This window comes from Cherax quadricarinatus, chromosome 83 (assembly GCF_038502225.1).
Source record: "Cherax quadricarinatus isolate ZL_2023a chromosome 83, ASM3850222v1, whole genome shotgun sequence".
NCBI lineage: Eukaryota > Metazoa > Arthropoda > Malacostraca > Decapoda > Parastacidae > Cherax > Cherax quadricarinatus.
In genome coordinates this window covers 2,066,208-2,086,908 of record NC_091374.1, presented here as the reverse complement: position 1 = coordinate 2,086,908, position 20,701 = coordinate 2,066,208, and the positions used below count along the sequence as shown (strand labels likewise).

At 46.8% G+C, this 20,701-nt stretch overlaps 1 protein-coding gene across 8 annotated transcripts in view; it reads left to right on the top strand.

Annotated features, from left to right (window-relative positions):
- sli (slit guidance ligand) overlaps window positions 1–20,701 on the top strand; it is a 659,016-nt gene that overhangs the window by 419,760 nt on the left and 218,555 nt on the right. Inside the window, exon 1 of one of the 8 annotated variants that reach the window (XM_070102677.1) lies at window positions 5,087–5,554. The exons of the other annotated variants lie outside the window; for them this stretch is intronic. Within the exon in view, the coding sequence (XP_069958778.1) occupies window positions 5,425–5,554 (130 nt within the window). The 5' untranslated portion in view covers window positions 5,087–5,424. Of the gene's footprint in view, window positions 1–5,086; window positions 5,555–20,701 lie in introns of those variants that run through there. 8 annotated transcript variants of the gene reach the window in all.

Genomic DNA, 20,701 nt, shown 5'->3' with positions numbered 1-20,701 from the left:
TTTAGACCATCAGACCATCAGATTTGATCTGATTTCCTTCATCTTCTGATACACAGCATAACCTAACACCTCGGACCTTGTGCTGCAGGATTGTTTAAGCAAGCAACTTCAAGTTAGTATTATAAGTTAGGTCAAAGTTAGAGCTTAGTATGAGAGAGAGAGAACGGTAAGTTATCTCTTCGGTCATCTTAATTGTTACTTACAGTATTAATTATCCTCATGATTCGATACGCTTAAAGAAACTAAATTTAATTGTGATAATTAATGTTATGTTAATTATCTCTTCCCTAAGAGGAGCGGGAGTAGTAGTGTTTGTATAGTAGTAGTAGTAGTGGTGGTGGTGGTAGTGGTTGTAGTAGTGGTAGTAGTAGTAGTAGTACTAGTAGTAGTGGTGGTGGTGGTAGTAGTAGTAGTGGTGGTGGTGGTAGTAGTGGTTGTAGTAGTAGTGGTAGTAGTAGTAGTAGTAGTACTAGTAGTAGTGGTGGTGGTGGTAGTAGTAGTAGTAGTAATAGTAGTAGTGGTGGTGGTGGTAGTAGTAGTAGTGGTTGTAGTAGTAGTGGTAGTAGTAGTACTAGTAGTAGTGGCGGTGGTGGTAGTAGTAGTAGTAGTAGTGGTGGTGGTGGTAGTAGTAATAGTAGTAGGGTGGTGGTAGTAGTAGTAGTGGTAGTAGTAGTAGTGATGGTGGTGGTGGTAGTAGTGGTTGTAGCAGTGGTAATAGTAATAGTAGTAGTAGTGGTGGTTGTGGTAGTAGTAGTGGTAGTAGTAGTAGTAGTAGTAGTGGTGGTAGTAGTAGTAATGGTGGTAGTAGTGGTAGTAGTAGTAGTAGCAATGGTAGTAGTAGTAGTAGTAAGTAGTAGTGGGAGAGAGTGCTGGTGAGGGAGTGTTGGAGAGAAAACGCTTGTAAGGGAGAATGTTGGAGAGTGCTGCTGAGGGACGGTATAGGAGAGAGTGTTGTTGAGGGATAGTGCTGTAGAGGGTGTTGGAGAGAGTGTTGGTGAGGGAGAGTGTTGGTAAGGGAGAGTGTTGGTGAGGGAGAGTGTTGGACATACCTCCCTCACACCACCACTCCAACACTACCTCCACCACAATAACGAAAGTAAATATCAAGGCATATTATCGCCAGTGACTTTCACATATAAACACCAGCTTAAAACTGGACAAAAAAAAAAAGAAAAAAACCCATTAAACAATGATTGACTCAGCAGTCCTGACTTAAAGCAACAACCTGCCTATTATTACACAGTGATTTTTTTATCCTTCAGAGCGTACGAGTCATCACTACATCTTTACCATAGTTATACCTTAAAAGATTAAAATTATTTTTTAACCGATTTCTGTATTGAATTTCTGTTATTAATTGGGTATATGTTGAGTGAAAGTATTTAATCGCGTTATAGCATTATTGGCTGGGATAGTGTATTTACGATATATATTTTTATCTGCGAGTTCACCGCTATTTTGTTCTTGCATAGATGTAAATATTAAGTGAGTGGAATAAGCCAGGAGGATGGATTGGTGTTGTGTGATTCTGTATCCCGGCGTCATCCTGTCATGGTATTGTAGAGATGTGTTGTGGTGAAGTAGTGGTAGTGATGGTGTAGTGATGGTGGTGTAGTGATAGTGGTGTAGTGATAGTGGTGTAGTGATAGTGATAGTGGTGTAGTGATAGTGATAGTGGTGTAGTGATAGTGATAGTGGTGTAGTGATAGTGATAGTGGTGTAGTGATAGTGGTATAGTGATGGTGGTGTAGTGATAGTGGTGTAGTGATAGTGGTGTAGTGATAGTGGTATAGTGATAGTGGTGTAGTGATAGTGGTGTAGTGATAGTGGTGTAGTGATGGTGGTGTAGTGATGGTGGTGTAGTGATAGTGATAGTGGTGTAGTGATAGTGGTGTAGTGATAGTGGTGTAGTGTAGTGATAGTGGTGTAGTGATAGTGGTGTAGTGATGGTGGTGTAGTGATAGTGGTGTAGTGATAGTGGTGTAGTGATAGTGGTGTAGTGATAGTGGTGTAGTGATAGTGGTGTAGTGATAGTGGTGTAGTGATAGTGGTGTAGTGATAGTGGTGTAGTGATAGTGATAGTGGTGTAGTGATAGTGATAGTGGTGTAGTGATAGTGATAGTGTAGTGATAGTGGTGTAGTGATAGTGGTGTAGTGATAGTGGTGTAGTGATAGTGGTGTAGTGATAGTGGTGTAGTGATAGTGGTGTAGTGATAGTGATAGTGTAGTGATAGTGGTGTAGTGATAGTGATAGTGGTGTAGTGATAGTGATAGTGGTGTAGTGATAGTGGTGTAGTGATAGTGATAGTGGTGTAGTGATAGTGGTGTAGTGGTAGTGGTGTAGTGATAGTGGTGTAGTGATAGTGGTGTAGTGATAGTGGTGTAGTGATAGTGGTATAGTGATAGTGGTGTAGTGATGGTGGTGTAGTGATAGTGATAGTGGTGTAGTGATAGTGATAGTGGTGTAGTGATAGTGATAGTGTAGTGATAGTGGTGTAGTGATAGTGTGATAGTAGTGTAGTGATAGTGGTGTAGTGATAGTGATAGTGTAGTGATAGTGGTGTAGTGATAGTGATAGTGTAGTGATAGTGGTGTAGTGATAGTGGTGTAGTGATAGTGATAGTAGTGTAGTGATAGTGGTGTAGTGATAGTGATAGTGGTGTAGTGATAGTGGTGTAGTGATAGTGGTGTAGTGATAGTGATAGTGGTGTAGTGATAGTGATAGTGGTGTAGTGATAGTGGTGTAGTGATAGTGGTAGTGTAGTGATTAGTGGTGTAGTGATAGTGGTGTAGTGATAGTGGTGTAGTGATAGTGGTGTAGTGATAGTAGTGTAGTGAGTGGTATAATGATAGTGGTGTAGTGATAGTAGGGTAGTGATAGTGGTGTAGTGATAGTGATAGTGGTGTAGTGATAGTGGTGTAGTGATAGTAGTGTAGTGAGTGGTATAATGATAGTGGTGTAGTGATAGTAGGGTAGTGATAGTGGTGTAGTGAGTGGTAGCAGTGCAGCGGCAGCAGTGCAGCGACAGCGGCAGTAATGCGCGCAGTGGCAGCAGCGTGCGCGACAGTGGCAGTAGCGGCGGCAGTGAGCGCAGCAGCGCGCAGCGACAGTGGCAGCAGTGCAGTGACAGCGGCACGAGTGCGGTGCGCAGCGGCAGCAGCGCAGACAGCGGCAGCAGTGCAGCGACAGTAGCAGCGCAGCGACAGCAGCAGTGCAGTGACAGTGGCAGTAGTGCAGCGGCAGCGGCAGTGCAGCGACAGTGGCAGCAGGCAGCATAGTGGCAGTATATGATATGGCAGTAGTGCAGTGGCAGCAGTGCAGCGGCAGTAGTGCAGGATAGTGGCAGTGCAGTACAGTGGCAGGTGTGCAGTGGCAGTGGTAGCAGTGCAGTGGCAGTGCAAAGTGACAGTGGTAGCAATGTAGCAGTGGCAGCAGTGCAGTGATAGTGGTAGTAGTGCAGTGGTAGCAGTGTAGCAGTAGTGCAGTGCAGATAGCAGTGGTGGGCAGTGGCAGTAGTGCAGTGATAGTGGTAGTAGTGGCAGTGGCAGTAGTGGTGGCAGTGGTAGTGCAGGCAGTAGTGCAGTGATAGTGGCAGCAGTGGTGGCAGTGGCAGTGAAAAGCAGTGGCAGAGCAGGATAGTGGCAGTAGTGGGGGCAGTGGCAGTAGTGCGGTGAGCAGCAGCAGTGGCAGTAGTGCAGTGATAGCACAGCAGGCAGCGGCAGCAGTGGTGGCAGTGGCAGCAGCAGCAGTAGTGCAGTGACAGTGGTGCAGTGGTGCAGGTAGCAGTGGTGGCAGTGGTAGCAGCAGCAGCAGTGCAGTGACAGTGGCAGTAGTAGTGGCAGTGGCAGTAGTGGCAGTAGCAAGGACAGTGGCAGTAGTGCAGTGGCAGTGGTGCAGGCAGTAGTGCAGGACAGTGGCAGCAGTGCAGCGACAGTGGCAGTAGTGCAAGGACAGTGGCAGTAGTGCAGTGACAGTGGCAGTAGTGCAGTGACAGTGGCAGCAGCAGGAGGGAGGGCAGTGGTAGTAACAGTAGTGGTCAGCAGCAGGAGGGAGGGCAGTGGTAGTAACAGTAGTGGTCAGCAGCAGGAGGGAGGGCAGTGGTAGTAACAGTAGTGGTCAGCAGCAGGAGGGAGGGCAGTGGTAGTAACAGTAGTGGGCAGCAGCAGGAGGGAGGGCAGTGGTAGTAACAGTAGTGGTCAGCAGCAGGAGGGAGGGCAGTGGTAGTAACAGTAGTGGGCAGCAGCAGGAGGGAGGGCAGTGGTAGTAACAGTAGTGGTCAGCAGCAGGAGGGAGGGCAGTGGTAGTAACAGTAGTGGGCAGCAGCAGGAGGGAGGGCAGTGGTAGTAACAGTAGTGGGCAGCAGCAGGAGGGAGGGCAGTGGTAGTAACAGTAGTGGGCAGCAACAGGAGGGAGGGCAGTGGTAGTAACAGTAGTGGGCAGCAGCAGGAGGGAGGGCAGTGGTAGTAACAGTAGTGGGCAGCAGCAGGAGGGAGGGCAGTGGTAGTAACAGTAGTGGGCAGCAGCAGGAGGGAGGGCAGTGGTAGTAACAGTAGTGGGCAGCAGCAGGAGGGAGGGCAGTGGTAGTAGTGTAGTGATAGTGGTAGTAGTGTAGTGATAGTGGTAGTAGTGTAGTGATAGTGGTAGTAGTGTAGTGATAGTGGTAGTAGTGTAGTGATAGTGGTAGTAGTGTAGTGATAGTGGTAGTAGTGTAGTGGTAGTGGTAGTAGTGATAGTGGTAGTGGTAGTAGTGATAGTGGTAGTGGTAGTAGTGCAGTGGTAGTAACAGTAGTGGGCAGCAGCAGGAGGGAGGGAGGAAGGATACAAGAGCAATGGCAGGTCAGTGATAGTGGTAGTAGTGTAGTGGTAGTAGTGGTGGTAGTGGTAGTGGTGGTAGTGGTAGTAACAGTAGTGGGCAGCAGCAGGAGGGAGGGAGGAAGGATACAAGAGCAATGGCAGGTCAGTGATAGTGGTAGTAGTGATAGTGGTAGTGGTAGTAGTGGTGGTAGTGGTAGTAGTGCAGTGGTAGTAACAGTAGTGGGCAGCAGCAGGAGGGAGGGAGGAAGGATACAAGAGCAATGGCAGGTCAGCGAGTGAGTCAGTTGTCGACCAGACTGTGAGAGGAGAGGTTGTATCTGTCTCGCTCCCGTCCTCACTTATCCCAACCTACGGATAAATCTCGCCCTGTGCTAAACCACCATCCTGCCTCACCCACCTTGAAAATCCAAACATCTTACCCAATCATAGAGGTCAATAAATATCGCTGAGTGTGTGGTGAATCCAAACAACCAACCAAACGTGTTTTTTCTATAGTAAACCATTTGTGTTGACGAATCTCGTCTCTGAAAATATCTGGAGTGGATGGAGTAAGTGGAGTGGGTAAGATGAGACGGGAGTGGAGGTAGATGTGAGGGAGAGAGACGTCCATGCATGTGAATGCAACATATTTTGCCTGGTCCAAGCTGAAGATGTACTACAAGTTACTACTGTTGGCCATTCTTCTCTTTGTGGCTCCCCAGGCTCTTAGTAAACGTAAACCCAGCAGGAAGTGCCCAGGTCTGTACCCCAGTACCCTTAGTGGTGGTTCTCCAGGCTCTTAGTAAACGTAAACCCAGCAGGAAGTGCCCAGGTCTGTACCCCAGTACCCTTAGTGATGCCTCCCCAGGCTCTTAGTAAACGTAAACCCAGCAGGAAGTGCCCAGGTCTGTACCCCAGTACCCTTAGTGGTGCCTCCCCAGGCTCTTAGTAAACGTAAACCCAGCAGGAAGTGCCCAGGTCTGTACCCAGTACCCTTAGTGATGCCTCCCCAGGCTCTTAGTAAACGTAAACCCAGCAGGAAGTGCCCAGGTCTGTACCCCAGTACCCTTAGTGATGCCTCCCCAGGCTCTTAGTAAACGTAAACCCAGCAGGAAGTGCCCAGGTCTGTACCCCAGTACCCTTAGTGATGCCTCCCCAGGCTCTTAGTAAACGTAAACCCAGCAGGAAGTGCCCAGGTCTGTACCCGAGTACCCTTAGTGATGCCTCCCCAGGCTCTTAGTAAACGTAAACCCAGCAGGAAGTGCCCAGGTCTGTACCCCAGTACCCTTAGTGATGCCTCCCCAGGCTCTTAGTAAACGTAAACCCAGCAGGAAGTGCCCAGGTCTGTACCCCAGTACCCTTAGTGATGCCTCCCCAGGCTCTTAGTAAACGTAAACCCAGCAGGAAGTGCCCAGGTCTGTACCCCAGTACCCTTAGTGATGCCTCCCCAGGCTCTTAGTAAACGTAAACCCAGCAGGAAGTGCCCAGGTCTGTACCCCAGTACCCTTAGTGGTGCCTCCCCAGGCTCTTAGTAAACGTAAACCCAGCAGGAAGTGCCCAGGTCTGTACCCCAGTACCCTTAGTGATGCCTCCCCAGGCTCTTAGTAAACGTAAACCCAGCAGGAAGTGCCCAGGTCTGTACCCCAGTACCCTTAGTGATGCCTCCCCAGGCTCTTAGTAAACGTAAACCCAGCAGGAAGTGCCCAGGTCTGTACCCCAGTACCCTTAGTGGTGCCTCCCCAGGCTCTTAGTAAACGTAAACCCAGCAGGAAGTGCCCAGGTCTGTACCCCAGTACCCTTAGTGATGCCTCCCCAGGCTCTTAGTAAACGTAAACCCAGCAGGAAGTGCCCAGGTCTGTACCCCAGTACCCTTAGTGATGCCTCCCCAGGCTCTTAGTAAACGTAAACCCAGCAGGAAGTGCCCAGGTCTGTACCCCAGTACCCTTAGTGATGCCTCCCCAGGCTCTTAGTAAACGTAAACCCAGCAGGAAGTGCCCAGGTCTGTACCCCAGTACCCTTAGTGATGCTTCCCCAGGCTCTTAGTAAACGTAAACCCAGCAGGAAGTGCCCAGGTCTGTACCCCAGTACCCTTAGTGATACTTCCCCAGGCTCTTAGTAAACGTAAACCCAGCAGGAAGTGCCCAGGTCTGTACCCAGTACCCTTAGTGGTGGTTCTCCAGGCTCTTAGTAAACGTAAACCCAGCAGGAAGTGCCCAGGTCTGTACCCAGTACCCTTAGTGGTGGTTCTCCAGGCTCTTAGTAAATGTAAACCCAGCAGGAAGTGCCCAGGTCTGTACCCCAGTACCCTTAGTGATGCCTCCCCAGGCTCTTAGTAAACGTAAACCCAGCAGGAAGTGCCCAGGTCTGTAACCCAGTACCCTTAGTGATGCCTCCCCAGGCTCTTAGTAAACGTAAACCCAGCAGGAAGTGCCCAGGTCTGTACCCCAGTACCCTTAGTGATGCCTCCCCAGGCTCTTAGTAAACGTAAACCCAGCAGGAAGTGCCCAGGTCTGTACCCCAGTACCCTTAGTGATGCCTCCCCAGGCTCTTAGTAAACGTAAACCCAGGAGGAAGTGCCCAGGTCTGTACCCCAGTACCCTTAGTGATGCCTCCCCAGGCTCTTAGTAAACGTAAACCCAGCAGGAAGTGCCCAGGTCTGTACCCCAGTACCCTTAGTGATGCCTCCCCAGGCTCTTAGTAAACGTAAACCCAGCAGGAAGTGCCCAGGTCTGTACCCCAGTACCCTTAGTGATGCTTCCCCAGGCTCTTAGTAAACGTAAACCCAGCAGGAAGTGCCCAGGTCTGTACCCAGTACCCTTAGTGGTGGTTCTCCAGGCTCTTAGTAAACGTAAACCCAGCAGGAAGTGCCCAGGTCTGTACCCCAGTACCCTTAGTGATGCCTCCCCAGGCTCTTAGTAAACGTAAAGCCAGCAGGAAGTGCCCAGGTCTGTACCCCAGTACCCTTAGTGATGCTTCCCCAGGCTCTTAGTAAACGTAAACCCAGCAGGAAGTGCCCAGGTCTGTACCCCAGTACCCTTAGTGATGCCTCCCCAGGCTCTTAGTAAACGTAAACCCAGCAGGAAGTGCCCAGGTCTGTACCCCAGTACCCTTAGTGGTGCCTCCCCAGGCTCTTAGTAAACGTAAACCCAGCAGGAAGTGCCCAGGTCTGTACCCCAGTACCCTTAGTGGTGCCTCCCCAGGCTCTTAGTAAACGCAGCAGGAAGTGCCCAGGTCTGTACCCCAGTACCCTTAGTGGTGCCTCCCCAGGCTCTTAGTAAACCCAGCAGGAAGTGCCCAGGTCCGTACCCCAGTACCCTTAGTGATGCCTCCCCAGGCTCTTAGTAAACGTAAACCCAGCAGGAAGTACCGAGGTCTGTACCCCAGTACCCTTAGTGGTAGTTCCCCAGGCTCTTAGTAAACCCAGCAGGAAGTGCCCAGGTCCGTACCCCAGTACCCTTAGTGGTAGTTCTCCAGGCTCTTAGTAAACCCAGCAGGAAGTGCCCAGGTCTGTACCCCAGTACCCTTAGTGGTGCCTCCCCAGGCTCTTAGTAAACCCAGCAGGAAGTTCCCAGGTCCGTACCCCAGTACCCTTAGTGGTAGTTCCCCAGGCTCTTAGTAAACCCAGCAGGAAGTGCCCAGGTCCGTACCCCAGTACCCTTAGTGGTAGTTCTCCAGGCTCTTAGTAAACCCAGCAGGAAGTGCCCAGGTCTGTACCCCAGTACCCTTAGTGGTGGATCCCCAGGCTCTTAGTAAACCCAGCAGGAAGTGCCCAGGTCTGTACCCCAGTACCCTTAGTGGTGCCTCCCCAGGCTCTTAGTAAACCCAGCAGGAAGTGCCCAGGTCTGTACCCAGTACCCTTAGTGATGCCTTCCCAGGCTCTTAGTAAACCCAGCAGGAAGTGCCCAGGTCTGTACCCCAGTACCCTTAGTGGTGGATCCCCAGGCTCTTAGTAAACCCAGCAGGAAGTGCCCAGGTCTGTACCCCAGTACCCTTAGTGGTGGATCCCCAGGCTCTTAGTAAACCCAGCAGGAAGTGCCCAGGTCTGTACCCCAGTACCCTTAGTGGTGGATCCCCAGGCTCTTAGTAAACCCAGCAGGAAGTGCCCAGGTCTGTACCCCAGTACCCTTAGTGGTGGATCCCCAGGCTCTTAGTAAACCCAGCAGGAAGTGCCCAGGTCTGTACCCCAGTACCCTTAGTGGTGGATCCCCAGGCTCTTAGTAAACCCAGCAGGAAGTGCCCAGGTCTGTACCCCAGTACCCTTAGTGGTGGATCCCCAGGCTCTTAGTAAACCCAGCAGGAAGTGCCCAGGTCTGTACCCCAGTACCCTTAGTGGTGGATCCCCAGGCTCTTAGTAAACCCAGCAGGAAGTGCCCAGGTCTGTACCCCAGTACCCTTAGTGGTGGATCCCCAGGCTCTTAGTAAACCCAGCAGGAAGTGCCCAGGTCTGTACCCAGTACCCTTAGTGGTGGATCCCCAGGCTCTTAGTAAACCCAGCAGAAAGTGCCCAGGTCTGTACCCCAGTACCCCTAGTGGTGGATCCCCAGGCTCTTAGTAAACCCAGCAGGAAGTGCCCAGGTCCGTACCCCAGTACCCTTAGTGGTGGTTCGCCAGGCTCTTAGTAAACCCAGCAGGAAGTGCCCAGGTCCGTACCCCAGTACCCTTAGTGGTGCCTCCCCAGGCTCTTAGTAAACCCAGCAGGAAGTGCCCAGGTCTGTACCCCAGTACCCTTAGTGGTGGATCCCCAGGCTCTTAGTAAACCCAGCAGGAAGTGCCCAGGTCCGTACCCCAGTACCCTTAGTGGTGGTTCCCCAGGCTCTTAGTAAACCCAGCAGGAAGTGCCCAGGTCTGTACCCCAGTACCCTTAGTGGTGGATCCCCAGGCTCTTAGTAAACCCAGCAGGAAGTGCCCAGGTCCGTACCCCAGTACCCTTAGTGGTGGTTCCCCAGGCTCTTAGTAAACCCAGCAGGAAGTGCCCAGGTCTGTACCCCAGTACCCTTAGTGGTGGATCCCCAGGCTCTTAGTAAACCCAGCAGGAAGTGCCCAGGTCTGTACCCCAGTTCCCTTAGTGGTGCCTCCCCAGGCTCTTAGTAAACCCAGCAGGAAGTGCCCAGGTCTGTACCCCAGTACCCTTAGTGGTGGATCCCCAGGCTCTTAGTAAACCCAGCAGGAAGTGCCCAGGTCTGTACCCCAGTTCCCTTAGTGGTGCCTCCCCAGGCTCTTAGTAAACCCAGCAGGAAGTGCCCAGGTCTGTACCCCAGTACCCTTAGTGGTCGATCCCCAGGCTCTTAGTAAACCCAGCAGGAAGTGCCCAGGTCCGTACCCCAGTACCCTTAGTGGTGGTTCCCCAGGCTCTTAGTAAACCCAGCAGGAAGTGCCCAGGTCTGTACCCCAGTACCCTTAGTGGTGGATCCCCAGGCTCTTAGTAAACCCAGCAGGAAGTGCCCAGGTCTGTACCCCAGTACCCTTAGTGGTGCCTCCCCAGGCTCTTAGTAAACCCAGCAGGAAGTGCCCAGGTCTGTACCCCAGTACCCTTAGTGGTGCCTCCCCAGGCTCTTAGTAAACCCAGCAGGAAGTGCCCAGGTCTGTACCCCAGTACCCTTAGTGGTGGATCCCCAGGCTCTTAGTAAACCCAGCAGGAAGTGCCCAGGTCCGTACCCCAGTACCCTTAGTGGTGGTTCCCCAGGCTCTTAGTAAACCCAGCAGGAAGTGCCCAGGTCTGTACCCCAGTACCCTTAGTGGTGGATCCCCAGGCTCTTAGTAAACCCAGCAGGAAGTGCCCAGGTCCGTACCCCAGTACCCTTAGTGGTGGATCCCCAGGCTCATAGTAAACCCAGCAGGAAGTGCCCAGGTCTGTACCCCAGTACCCTTAGTGGTGCCTCCCCAGGCTCTTAGTAAACCCAGCAGGAAGTGCCCAGGTCTACCCCAGTACCCTTAGTTTTATAGCCATAATAATAATAATAATAATAATAATAATTACCTTATTTAATAAATATTCTTTGTATCATTATTCATACCACGTATACCTGATGCCGATGAAGTGCTCTTGATTCAAGGAATTGGAGCTACCTTTTCTTTCCTAGGATTAAGCCGGCTTACCTCCTACTCCCCAGACACTGTATGAGCTCGTACGTGTTTACTGCTTTCCCATGGAGGGTTCCTATGGATTTGAATCCTATTGAGGATTCGTCTGGATTTACTAGGATAGGTTAGCCTGGTGTCTCGTCTTCTTGTAAAAATATTAACTAGGGTTGTAAACAGAAGTTACATTCTTCTGTAATGTTACACCTAACACGTATAATTAACACCTTACTAACACGTATAATTAACACCTTACTAACACGTATAATTAACACCTTACTAACACGTATAATTAACACCTCTAACACCTTACTAACACGTATAATTAACACCTTACTAACACGTATAATTAACACCTCTAACACCTTACTAACACGTATAATTAACACCTCTAACACCTTATAACACGTATAATTAACACCTCTAACACCTTATAACACGTATAATTAACACCTCTAACACCTTACAAACACGTATAATTAACACCTAACTAACACGTATAATTAACACCTCTAACTTACTAACACGTATAATTAACACCTCTAACACCTTAAACACGTATAATTAACACCTCTAACACCTACAAACTAATAATTAACACGTATAATTAACACTTCTAACACCTTACTAACACGTATAATTAACACCTCTAACACCTTATAACACGTATAATTAACACCTCTAACACCTTACAAACACGTATAATTAACACCTCTAACACCTTACAAACACGTATAATTAACACCTCTAACACCTAACTAACACGTATAATTAACACCTCTAACACCTTACTAACACGTATAATTAACACCTCTAACACCTTACTAACACGTATAATTAACACCTCTAACACCTTACTAACACGTATAATTAACACCTCTAACACCTTACTAACACGTATAATTAACACCTCTAACACCTTACTAACACGTATAATTAACACCTCTAACACCTTACTAACACGTATAATTAACACCTCTAACACCTTACTAACACGTATAATTAACACCTCTAACACCTTATAACACGTATAATTAACACCTCTAACACCTTACAAACACGTATAATTAACACCTCTAACACCTAACTAACACGTATAATTAACACCTCTAACACCTTACAAACACGTATAATTAACACCTCTAACACCTAACTAACACGTATAATTAACACCTCTAACACCTTACTAACACGTATAATTAACACCTCTAACACCTTACTAACACGTATAATTAACACCTCTAACACCTAACTAACACGTATAATTAACACCTCTAACACCTTACAAACACGTATAATTAACACCTCTAACACCTTACTAACACGTATAATTAACACCTCTAACACCGTACTAACACGTATAATTAACACCTCTAACACCTTACTAACACGTATAATTAACACTTCTAACACCTTATAACACGTATAATTAACACCTCTAACACCTTATAACACGTATAATTAACACCTCTAACACCTTACAAACACGTATAATTAACACTTCTAACACCTTACTAACACGTATAATTAACACCTCTAACACCGTACTAACACGTATAATTAACACCTCTAACACCTTACTAACACGTATAATTAACACTTCTAACACCTTATAACACGTATAATTAACACCTCTAACACCTTATAACACGTATAATTAACACCTCTAACACCTTACAAACACGTATAATTAACACTTCTAACACCTTACTAACACGTATAATTAACACTTCTAACACCTTACTAACACGTATAATTAACACTTCTAACACCTTACTAACACGTATAATTAACACCTCTAACACCTTACAAACACGTATAATTAACACCTCTAACACCTAACTAACACGTATAATTAACACATCTAACACCTTACTAACACGTATAATTAACACCTCTAACACGTATAATTAACACCTCTAACACCTTACTAACACGTATAATTAACACCTCTAACACCTTACTAACACGTATAATTAACACTTCTAACACCTAACTAACACGTATAATTAACACCTCTAACACGTATAATTAACACCTCTAACACGTATAATTAACACCTCTAACACGTATAATTAACACCTCTAACACGTATAATTAACACCTCTAACACGTATAATTAACACCTCTAACACGTATAATTAACACTTCTAACTAACACCTCTTAACTAACAACTGTTAGTCAGGTCTGCCTGCCTGACTATTACATCAAAATTCCTAGTACAATGTCATTTGTAAGTGTTTTGTGTAGTCAACATTCCTTGAAAACGAATATTTATTGATATGTGAATCATACCTGTGTTTATATGAATGTTTTGGTATTTATGTAAACATGTTGGTCCGTATAACTGATAAAAAGTGTTTCCTCAGATAATGATAATAATGATCTTGACTTCTACGAGTACATGACACAACTTATACAGACTATAGCTGACATCAGTGACATACTGTACAGAAAGCTGGTTGTGCAGAACATTTCGGGCAGAGTAGGTTAATTTTGTCCTCAGGATGTGGCCCACACCAGTCCACTAACACCCAGGTACCTACTTACTGCTAGGTGAACATAGACAGCAGGTGTCTTTAGGAAACGCTCAAATTTTCCACCCGTACCGGAGATCAAACCTCGGACCTCAGCATGTGAGTTGAGAGAACTAGTTTATATTAGAGAAAGGTTTTGATTGATATTTGGCTTGTGTAGACACCAATGTTATTCAATCTGGAAAATTTAAATACTGGTTTTTGTACAGGAATTGGCGACTGTATCACGCGGTTGTCTGTAAAACTTTCTATATGTACGTAGTTTAAACATATGTTACTATATATGATAATTTGTGTAACTCTATATGTACCTATACCTAAATAAACGTACTAACGCCGATAACGTTGTAATATAACTTCAGATCGGCTTCAAACTTCCAAAACTGTCAAGCTTAGTGGAAGACCTAAATTGGTTTTCGGGTGTGTTGAAGCTAATCTGCCAGTGTTATTGGAGAAACTCGGATTTACCCACATCTATGTAATAATCTGTATTTTGAGATTTTGAGGGGTCGTGGACCGGGCCGCGGGGGCGTCGACCCCCGGAATACCCTCCAGGTAGACCTTCCTATATCTTAAAGCGTCTCTTTCATTTCCTTACTATAGTGTATAATGTAATGTACACTAGTCTAAATAACATTGTTGTCATCCACAACATTGTGGTCTGGTTGTGAATGCTGTCATCCACAACATTGTGGTCTGGTTGTGAATGTTGTCATCCACAACATTGTGGTCTGGTTGTGAATGTTGTCATCCACAACATTGTGGTCTGGTTGTGAATGTTGTCATCCACAACATTGTGGTCTGGTTGTGAATGTTGTCATCCACAACATTGTGGTCTGGTTGTGAATGTTGTCATCCACAACATTGTGGTCTGGTTGTGAATGTTGTCATCCACAACATTGTGGTCTGGTTGTGAATGTTGTCATCCACAACATTGTGGTCTGGTTGTGAATGTTGTCATCCACAACATTGTGGTCTGGTTGTGAATGCTGTCATCCACAACATTGTGGTCTGGTTGTGAATGTTGTCATCCACAACATTGTGGTCTGGTTGTGAATGTTGTCATCCACAACATTGTGGTCTGGTTGTGAATGTTGTCATCCACAACATTGTGGTCTGGTTGTGAATGTTGTCATCCACAACATTGTGGTCTGGTTGTGAATGTTGTCATCCACAACATTGTGGTCTGGTTGTGAATGTTGTCATCCACAACATTGTGGTCTGGTTGTGAATGTTGTCATCCACAACATTGTGGTCTGGTTGTGAATGTTGTCATCCACAACATTGTGGTCTGGTTGTGAATGCTGTCATTCTTGTTATTGTAAGTTTTATTCTTCAAATCAAACTTAGTCATATTTTCTCAAGCCTTTACAAACTTCTGAAGACGTTTTCATCCCTGTTTAAACTTTTCCCAGTTATTCCTAAACTCTCTGACGCCCAGGGACGCCTTAGCGCCGGGGACGCCTTAGCGCCGGGGACGCCTTAGCGCCGGGGACGCCTTAGCACCAAGTGAAAACTGAACAAAATTGTATTCTAGAGAAACGCACAAAATTGTATTTAGGTTGACCTTTTAAAAATACTGCACTGGGAGACGGTAAGTTATTAATTGCTACGTTAGTTGCCCCTAACTCAGGAGTTATGTGTCCTTCTAGTGACAGTCCCACCACACCTCGTGTTTACACTCATTAACGCTATTACTGCCTTTACGGCTTTTCGGAATGGTTGAAAATTATGAGGGTGTGTGTGTGTGTGTTTGTACTAACCTATATGTGGTTGCAGGGGTCGACTCACAGCTCGTGTGTGTGTGTGTGTGTGTGTGTGTGTGTGTGTGTACTCACTATGTATAGTTGCATGGATCGACTCACAGCTTATGTGTGTGTACTCACCTATGTACAGTTGCATGGGTCGACTCACAGCTTATGTGTGTGTACTCACTATGTATAGTTGCATGGGTCGACTCACAGCTTATGTGTGTGTACTCACCTATGTACAGTTGCATGGGTCGACTCACAGCTTATGTGTGTGTACTCACCTATGTGTAGTTGCATGGGTCGACTCACAGCTTGTATGTGTGTACTCACCTATGTGTAGTTGCATGGGTCGACTCACAGCTTATGTGTGTGTACTCACCTATGTACAGTTGCATGGGTCGACTCACAGCTTATGTGTGTGTACTCACCTATGTACAGTTGCATGGGTCGACTCACAGCTTATGTGTGTGTACTCACCTATGTACAGTTGCATGGGTCGACTCACAGCTTATGTGTGTGTACTCACTATGTATAGTTGCATGGGTCGACTCACAGCTTATGTGTGTGTACTCACCTATGTACAGTTGCATGGGTTGACTCACAGCTTATGTGTGTGTACTCACCTATGTGTAGTTGCATGGGTCGACTCACAGCTTGTATGTGTGTACTCACCTATGTGTAGTTGCATGGGTCGACTCACAGCTTATGTGTGTGTACTCACCTATGTACAGTTGCATGGGTCGACTCACAGCTTATGTGTGTGTACTCACCTATGTACAGTTGCATGGGTCGACTCACAGCTTATGTGTGTGTACTCACCTATGTACAGTTGCATGGGTCGACTCACAGCTTATGTGTGTGTACTCACCTATGTGTAGTTGCATGGGTCGACTCACAGCTTGTATGTGTGTACTCACCTATGTGTAGTTGCATGGGTCGACTCACAGCTTATGTGTGTGTACTCACCTATGTACAGTTGCATGGGTCGACTCACAGCTTATGTGTGTGTACTCACCTATGTACAGTTGCATGGGTCGACTCACAGCTTATGTGTGTGTACTCACCTATGTACAGTTGCATGGGTCGACTCACAGCTTATGTGTGTGTACTCACCTATGTACAGTTGCATGGGTCGACTCACAGCTTATGTGTGTGTACTCACCTATGTGTAGTTGCATGGGTCGACTCACAGCTTATGTGTGTGTACTCACCTATGTACAGTTGCATGGGTCGACTCACAGCTTATGTGTGTGTACTCACCTATGTGTAGTTGCATGGGTCGACTCACAGCTTATGTGTGTGTACTCACCTATGTACAGTTGCATGGGTCGACTCACAGCTTATGTGTGTGTACTCACCTATGTACAGTTGCATGGGTCGACTCACAGCTTGTGTGTGTGTACTCACTATGTGTAGTTGCATGGGTCGACTCACAGCTTGTGTGTGTGTACTCACTATGTATAGTTGCATGGGTCGACTCACAGCTTGTGTGTGTGTACTCACCTATGTACAGTTGCATGGGTCGACTCACAGCTTATGTGTGTGTACTCACCTATGTACAGTTGCATGGGTCGACTCACAGCTTATGTGTGTGTACTCACCTATGTACAGTTGCATGGGTCGACTCACAGCTTGTGTGTGTGTACTCACTATGTGTAGTTGCATGGGTCGACTCACAGCTTGTGTGTGTGTACTCACTATGTATAGTTGCATGGGTCGACTCACAGCTTGTGTGTGTGTACTCACTATGTGTAGTTGCATGGGTCATGTGATAATAAGATTGCAAGTGTTATCTTATAAGAATAATGTACATAACAAAATAACATATATGCCGTATAGGATAACTAGCAAATATTCTCAGCGTTATATTTTTATATATAAAGCCGCAGAATTAGAATTAATATGTGTGTTGTGGCGAGATGTGAGAATAATTACGGAGGAGGGTTGCTGTGACCTGACGTGAGCTATATCAGTGGTAATGAGACTAACATTGATTATATTCCCAAGAATATAAGTCACAATTCTTGCCTTGCTTCTCTAGTGGCTGGGCCAAGGTTATATTCACAAGATGTGTGTGTATCTAACTGTGTATATACACAGATGTGTACCTGACAGTTTATATACGCAGAGAGCTACGTGTTGAACAGTAGATATACACTTCTCAGTGTATATATACTGTTGTATAGTGTTGTAGAGGTGTGAACAGCTGTCATCAAATATTTATTAAGCTATACCATGAATTAAGGAAAGATCCTGGACTTCACCTTATTAAACAGACAAAGCAGATGTGATAATAATTATGGTCAAGGTAGATTTTAGTGGAAAAATTAAAATGTTACTAGAAGACAGTGGTACTTGCGTGTCTCTTAACGACCCTCGCGTAGTAGATAGGTTTTAAACCTAATAATAATGATTCTCTTCTCCAGTACATTATCAGACGTACTGGTGTCTGGTAGCTCAGTGGTAGCGCCGGCTTACAAGCGAAGGACCCAGGTTTACACCTGGAGCTAGTGATGTTGGGCGTGTTTCTCGGTCTCTCTTGTCTAGATCACCTAGCAGTAAATAGGTACCTGGGTGATAGCACATTATAGTGGGTTGTCAACTTGTTTTCCTGGTAGAATTATGAAAAAAAAAAACAGCATATGCCTGTGTGGAATTCACGTTTTTTTCTGAGCCAACGTTTCGCCCTTTTCAGACCAACTTCAGTCGTGCCTTGATGCTGGCGAAGAGCTCTTGCTTCAAGGCTGCTCCACTTCCCTGGAGCATCCTAATTACCCGGCATCCTCCCGGGTTTAGTGTTTGCTCATGAATGTATATATATATATATATATATATATATATATATATATATATATATATATATATATATATATATACATATACATATATATACATATATATAATATCGTGCCGAATAGGTAAAACGTGATTTGGGCTTAAATAACAACGCTCTTCTTGCCGAATAAGACAATCGAAGAGTTGTGTATGCAATAATTTCACAAAAATTATTCTGAACCTTAGGAAAAAAATATATTTCATTGTGTTTGTTTATTATTAAATTATTGCAAACTTATCTAAAGTATATTTAGTTGGATTAGGCTAATTACTGACACCAACAGTCTGGTAATCTGCTGATTACCAGACTGCTGGTGTCAGCAACAGATAACCTGACTGTTGGTGTCAGCATCAGGCAACTAGACTGTTGGTGGCAACAGCAGACAAGATGGGGAACGCACGTAACATAGACACGAAGCTGAAGCTGATAATATCAAGTCATGTTGTTAAAGTGTCTGTACCCAGCTGTCACAGTGTCTGTACCCAGCTGTCACAGTGTCTGTACCCAGCTGTCACAGTGTCTGTACCCAGCTGTCACAGTGTCTGTACCCAGCTGTCACAGTGTCTGTACCCAGCTGTCACAGTGTCTGTACCCAGCTGTCACAGTGTCTGTACCCAGCTGTCACAGTGTCTGTACCCAGCTGTCACAGTGTCTGTACCCAGCTGTCACAGTGTCTGTACCCAGCTGTCACAGTGTCTGTACCCAGCTGTCACAGTGTCTGTACCCAGCTGTCACAGTGTCTGTACCCAGCTGTCACAGTGTCTGTACCCAGCTGTCACAGTGTCTGTACCCAGCTGTCACAGTGTCTGTACCCAGCTGTCACAGTGTCTGTACCCAGCTGTCACAGTGTCTGTACCCAGCTGTCACAGTGTACCCAGCTGTCACAGTGTCTGTACCCACCTGTCACAGTGTCTGTACCCACCTGTCACAGTGTCTGTACCCAGCTGTCACAGTGTCTGTACCCAGCTGTCACAGTGTCTGTACCCAGCTGTCACAGTGTACCCAGCTGTCACAGTGTCTGTACCCACCTGTCACAGTGTCTGTACCCACCTGTCACAGTGTCTGTACCCAGCTGTCACAGTGTCTGTACCCAGCTGTCACAGTGTCTGTACCCAGCTGTCACAGTGTCTGTACCCAGCTGTCACAGTGTCTGTACCCAGCTGTCACAGTGTCTGTACCCAGCTGTCACAGTGTCTGTACCCAGCTGTCACAGTGTCTGTACCCAGCTGTCACAGTGTCTGTACCCAGCTGTCACAGTGTCTGTACCCAGCTGTCACAGTGTCTGTACCCAGCTGTCACAGTGTCTGTACCCAGCTGTCACAGTGTCTGTACCCAGCTGTCACAGTGTCTGTACCCAGCTGTCACAGTGTCTGTACCCAGCTGTCACAGTGTCTGTACCCAGCTGTCACAGTGTCTGTACCCAGCTGTCACAGTGTCTGTACCCAGCTGTCACAGTGTCTGTACCCAGCTGTCACAGTGTCTGTACCCAGCTGTCACAGTGTCTGTACCCAGCTGTCACAGTGTCTGTACCCAGCTGTCACAGTGTCTGTACCCAGCTGTCACAGTGTACCCAGCTGTCACAGTGTCTGTACCCACCTGTCACAGTGTCTGTACCCAGCTGTCACAGTGTCTGTACCCAGCTGTCACAGTGTCTGTACCCAGCTGTCACAGTGTCTGTACCCAGCTGTCACAGTGTACCCAGCTGTCACAGTGTCTGTACCCACCTGTCACAGTGTCTGTACCCAGCTGTCACAGTGTATGTACCCAGCTGTCAGTGTCTGTACCCAGCTGTCACAGTGTCTGTACCCAGCTGTCACAGTGTCTGTACCCAGCTGTCACAGTGTCTGTACCCAGCTGTCACAGTGTACCCAGCTGTCACAGTGTCTGTACCCACCTGTCACAGTGTCTGTACCCAGCTGTCACAGTGTCTGTACCCAGCTGTCACAGTGTCTGTACCCAGCTGTCACAGTGTCTGTACCCAGCTGTCACAGTGTCTGTACCCAGCTGTCACAGTGTCTGTACCCAGCTGTCACAGTGTCTGTACCCAGCTGTCACAGTGTCTGTACCCAGCTGTCACAGTGTCTGTATCCAGCTGTCACAGTGTCTGTGTAACATGAACACCGCCGAGCACGAGCAAACTGTTCACGCTGAACACTTAGAGTGAACACGGAGCGATAACATTATCTCTAAGAGGCTGTCAGAACCTCAGGAGCATTACGTGAACATTAAGACACACACACACACACACACACACACACACACACACACACACACACACACACACACACACACACACACACACACACACACACATACACACACACACACACCTGGTCAAACACGTCAAGAAATTAGAGAAAGTACAAAGGTTTGCAACAAGGCTAGTTCCAGAGCTCAGGGGAATGTCCTACGAAGAAAGGTTAAGGGAAATCGGCCTGACGACACTGGAGGACAGGAGGGTTAGGGGTGACATGATAACGACATGTAAAATACTGCAAGGAATAGATAAGGTGGACAAAGACATGATGTTCCAGAGATGGGATACAGAAACAAGGGGTCAAAATTGGAAGCTGAAGACTCAGATGAGTCAGAGGGATGTTAGGAAGTATTTCTTCAGTCATAGAGTTGCCTGGAAGTGGAATAGCCTAGCAAGTGATGTAGTGGAGGCAGGAACCATACATAGTTTTAAGACGAGGTGTGATA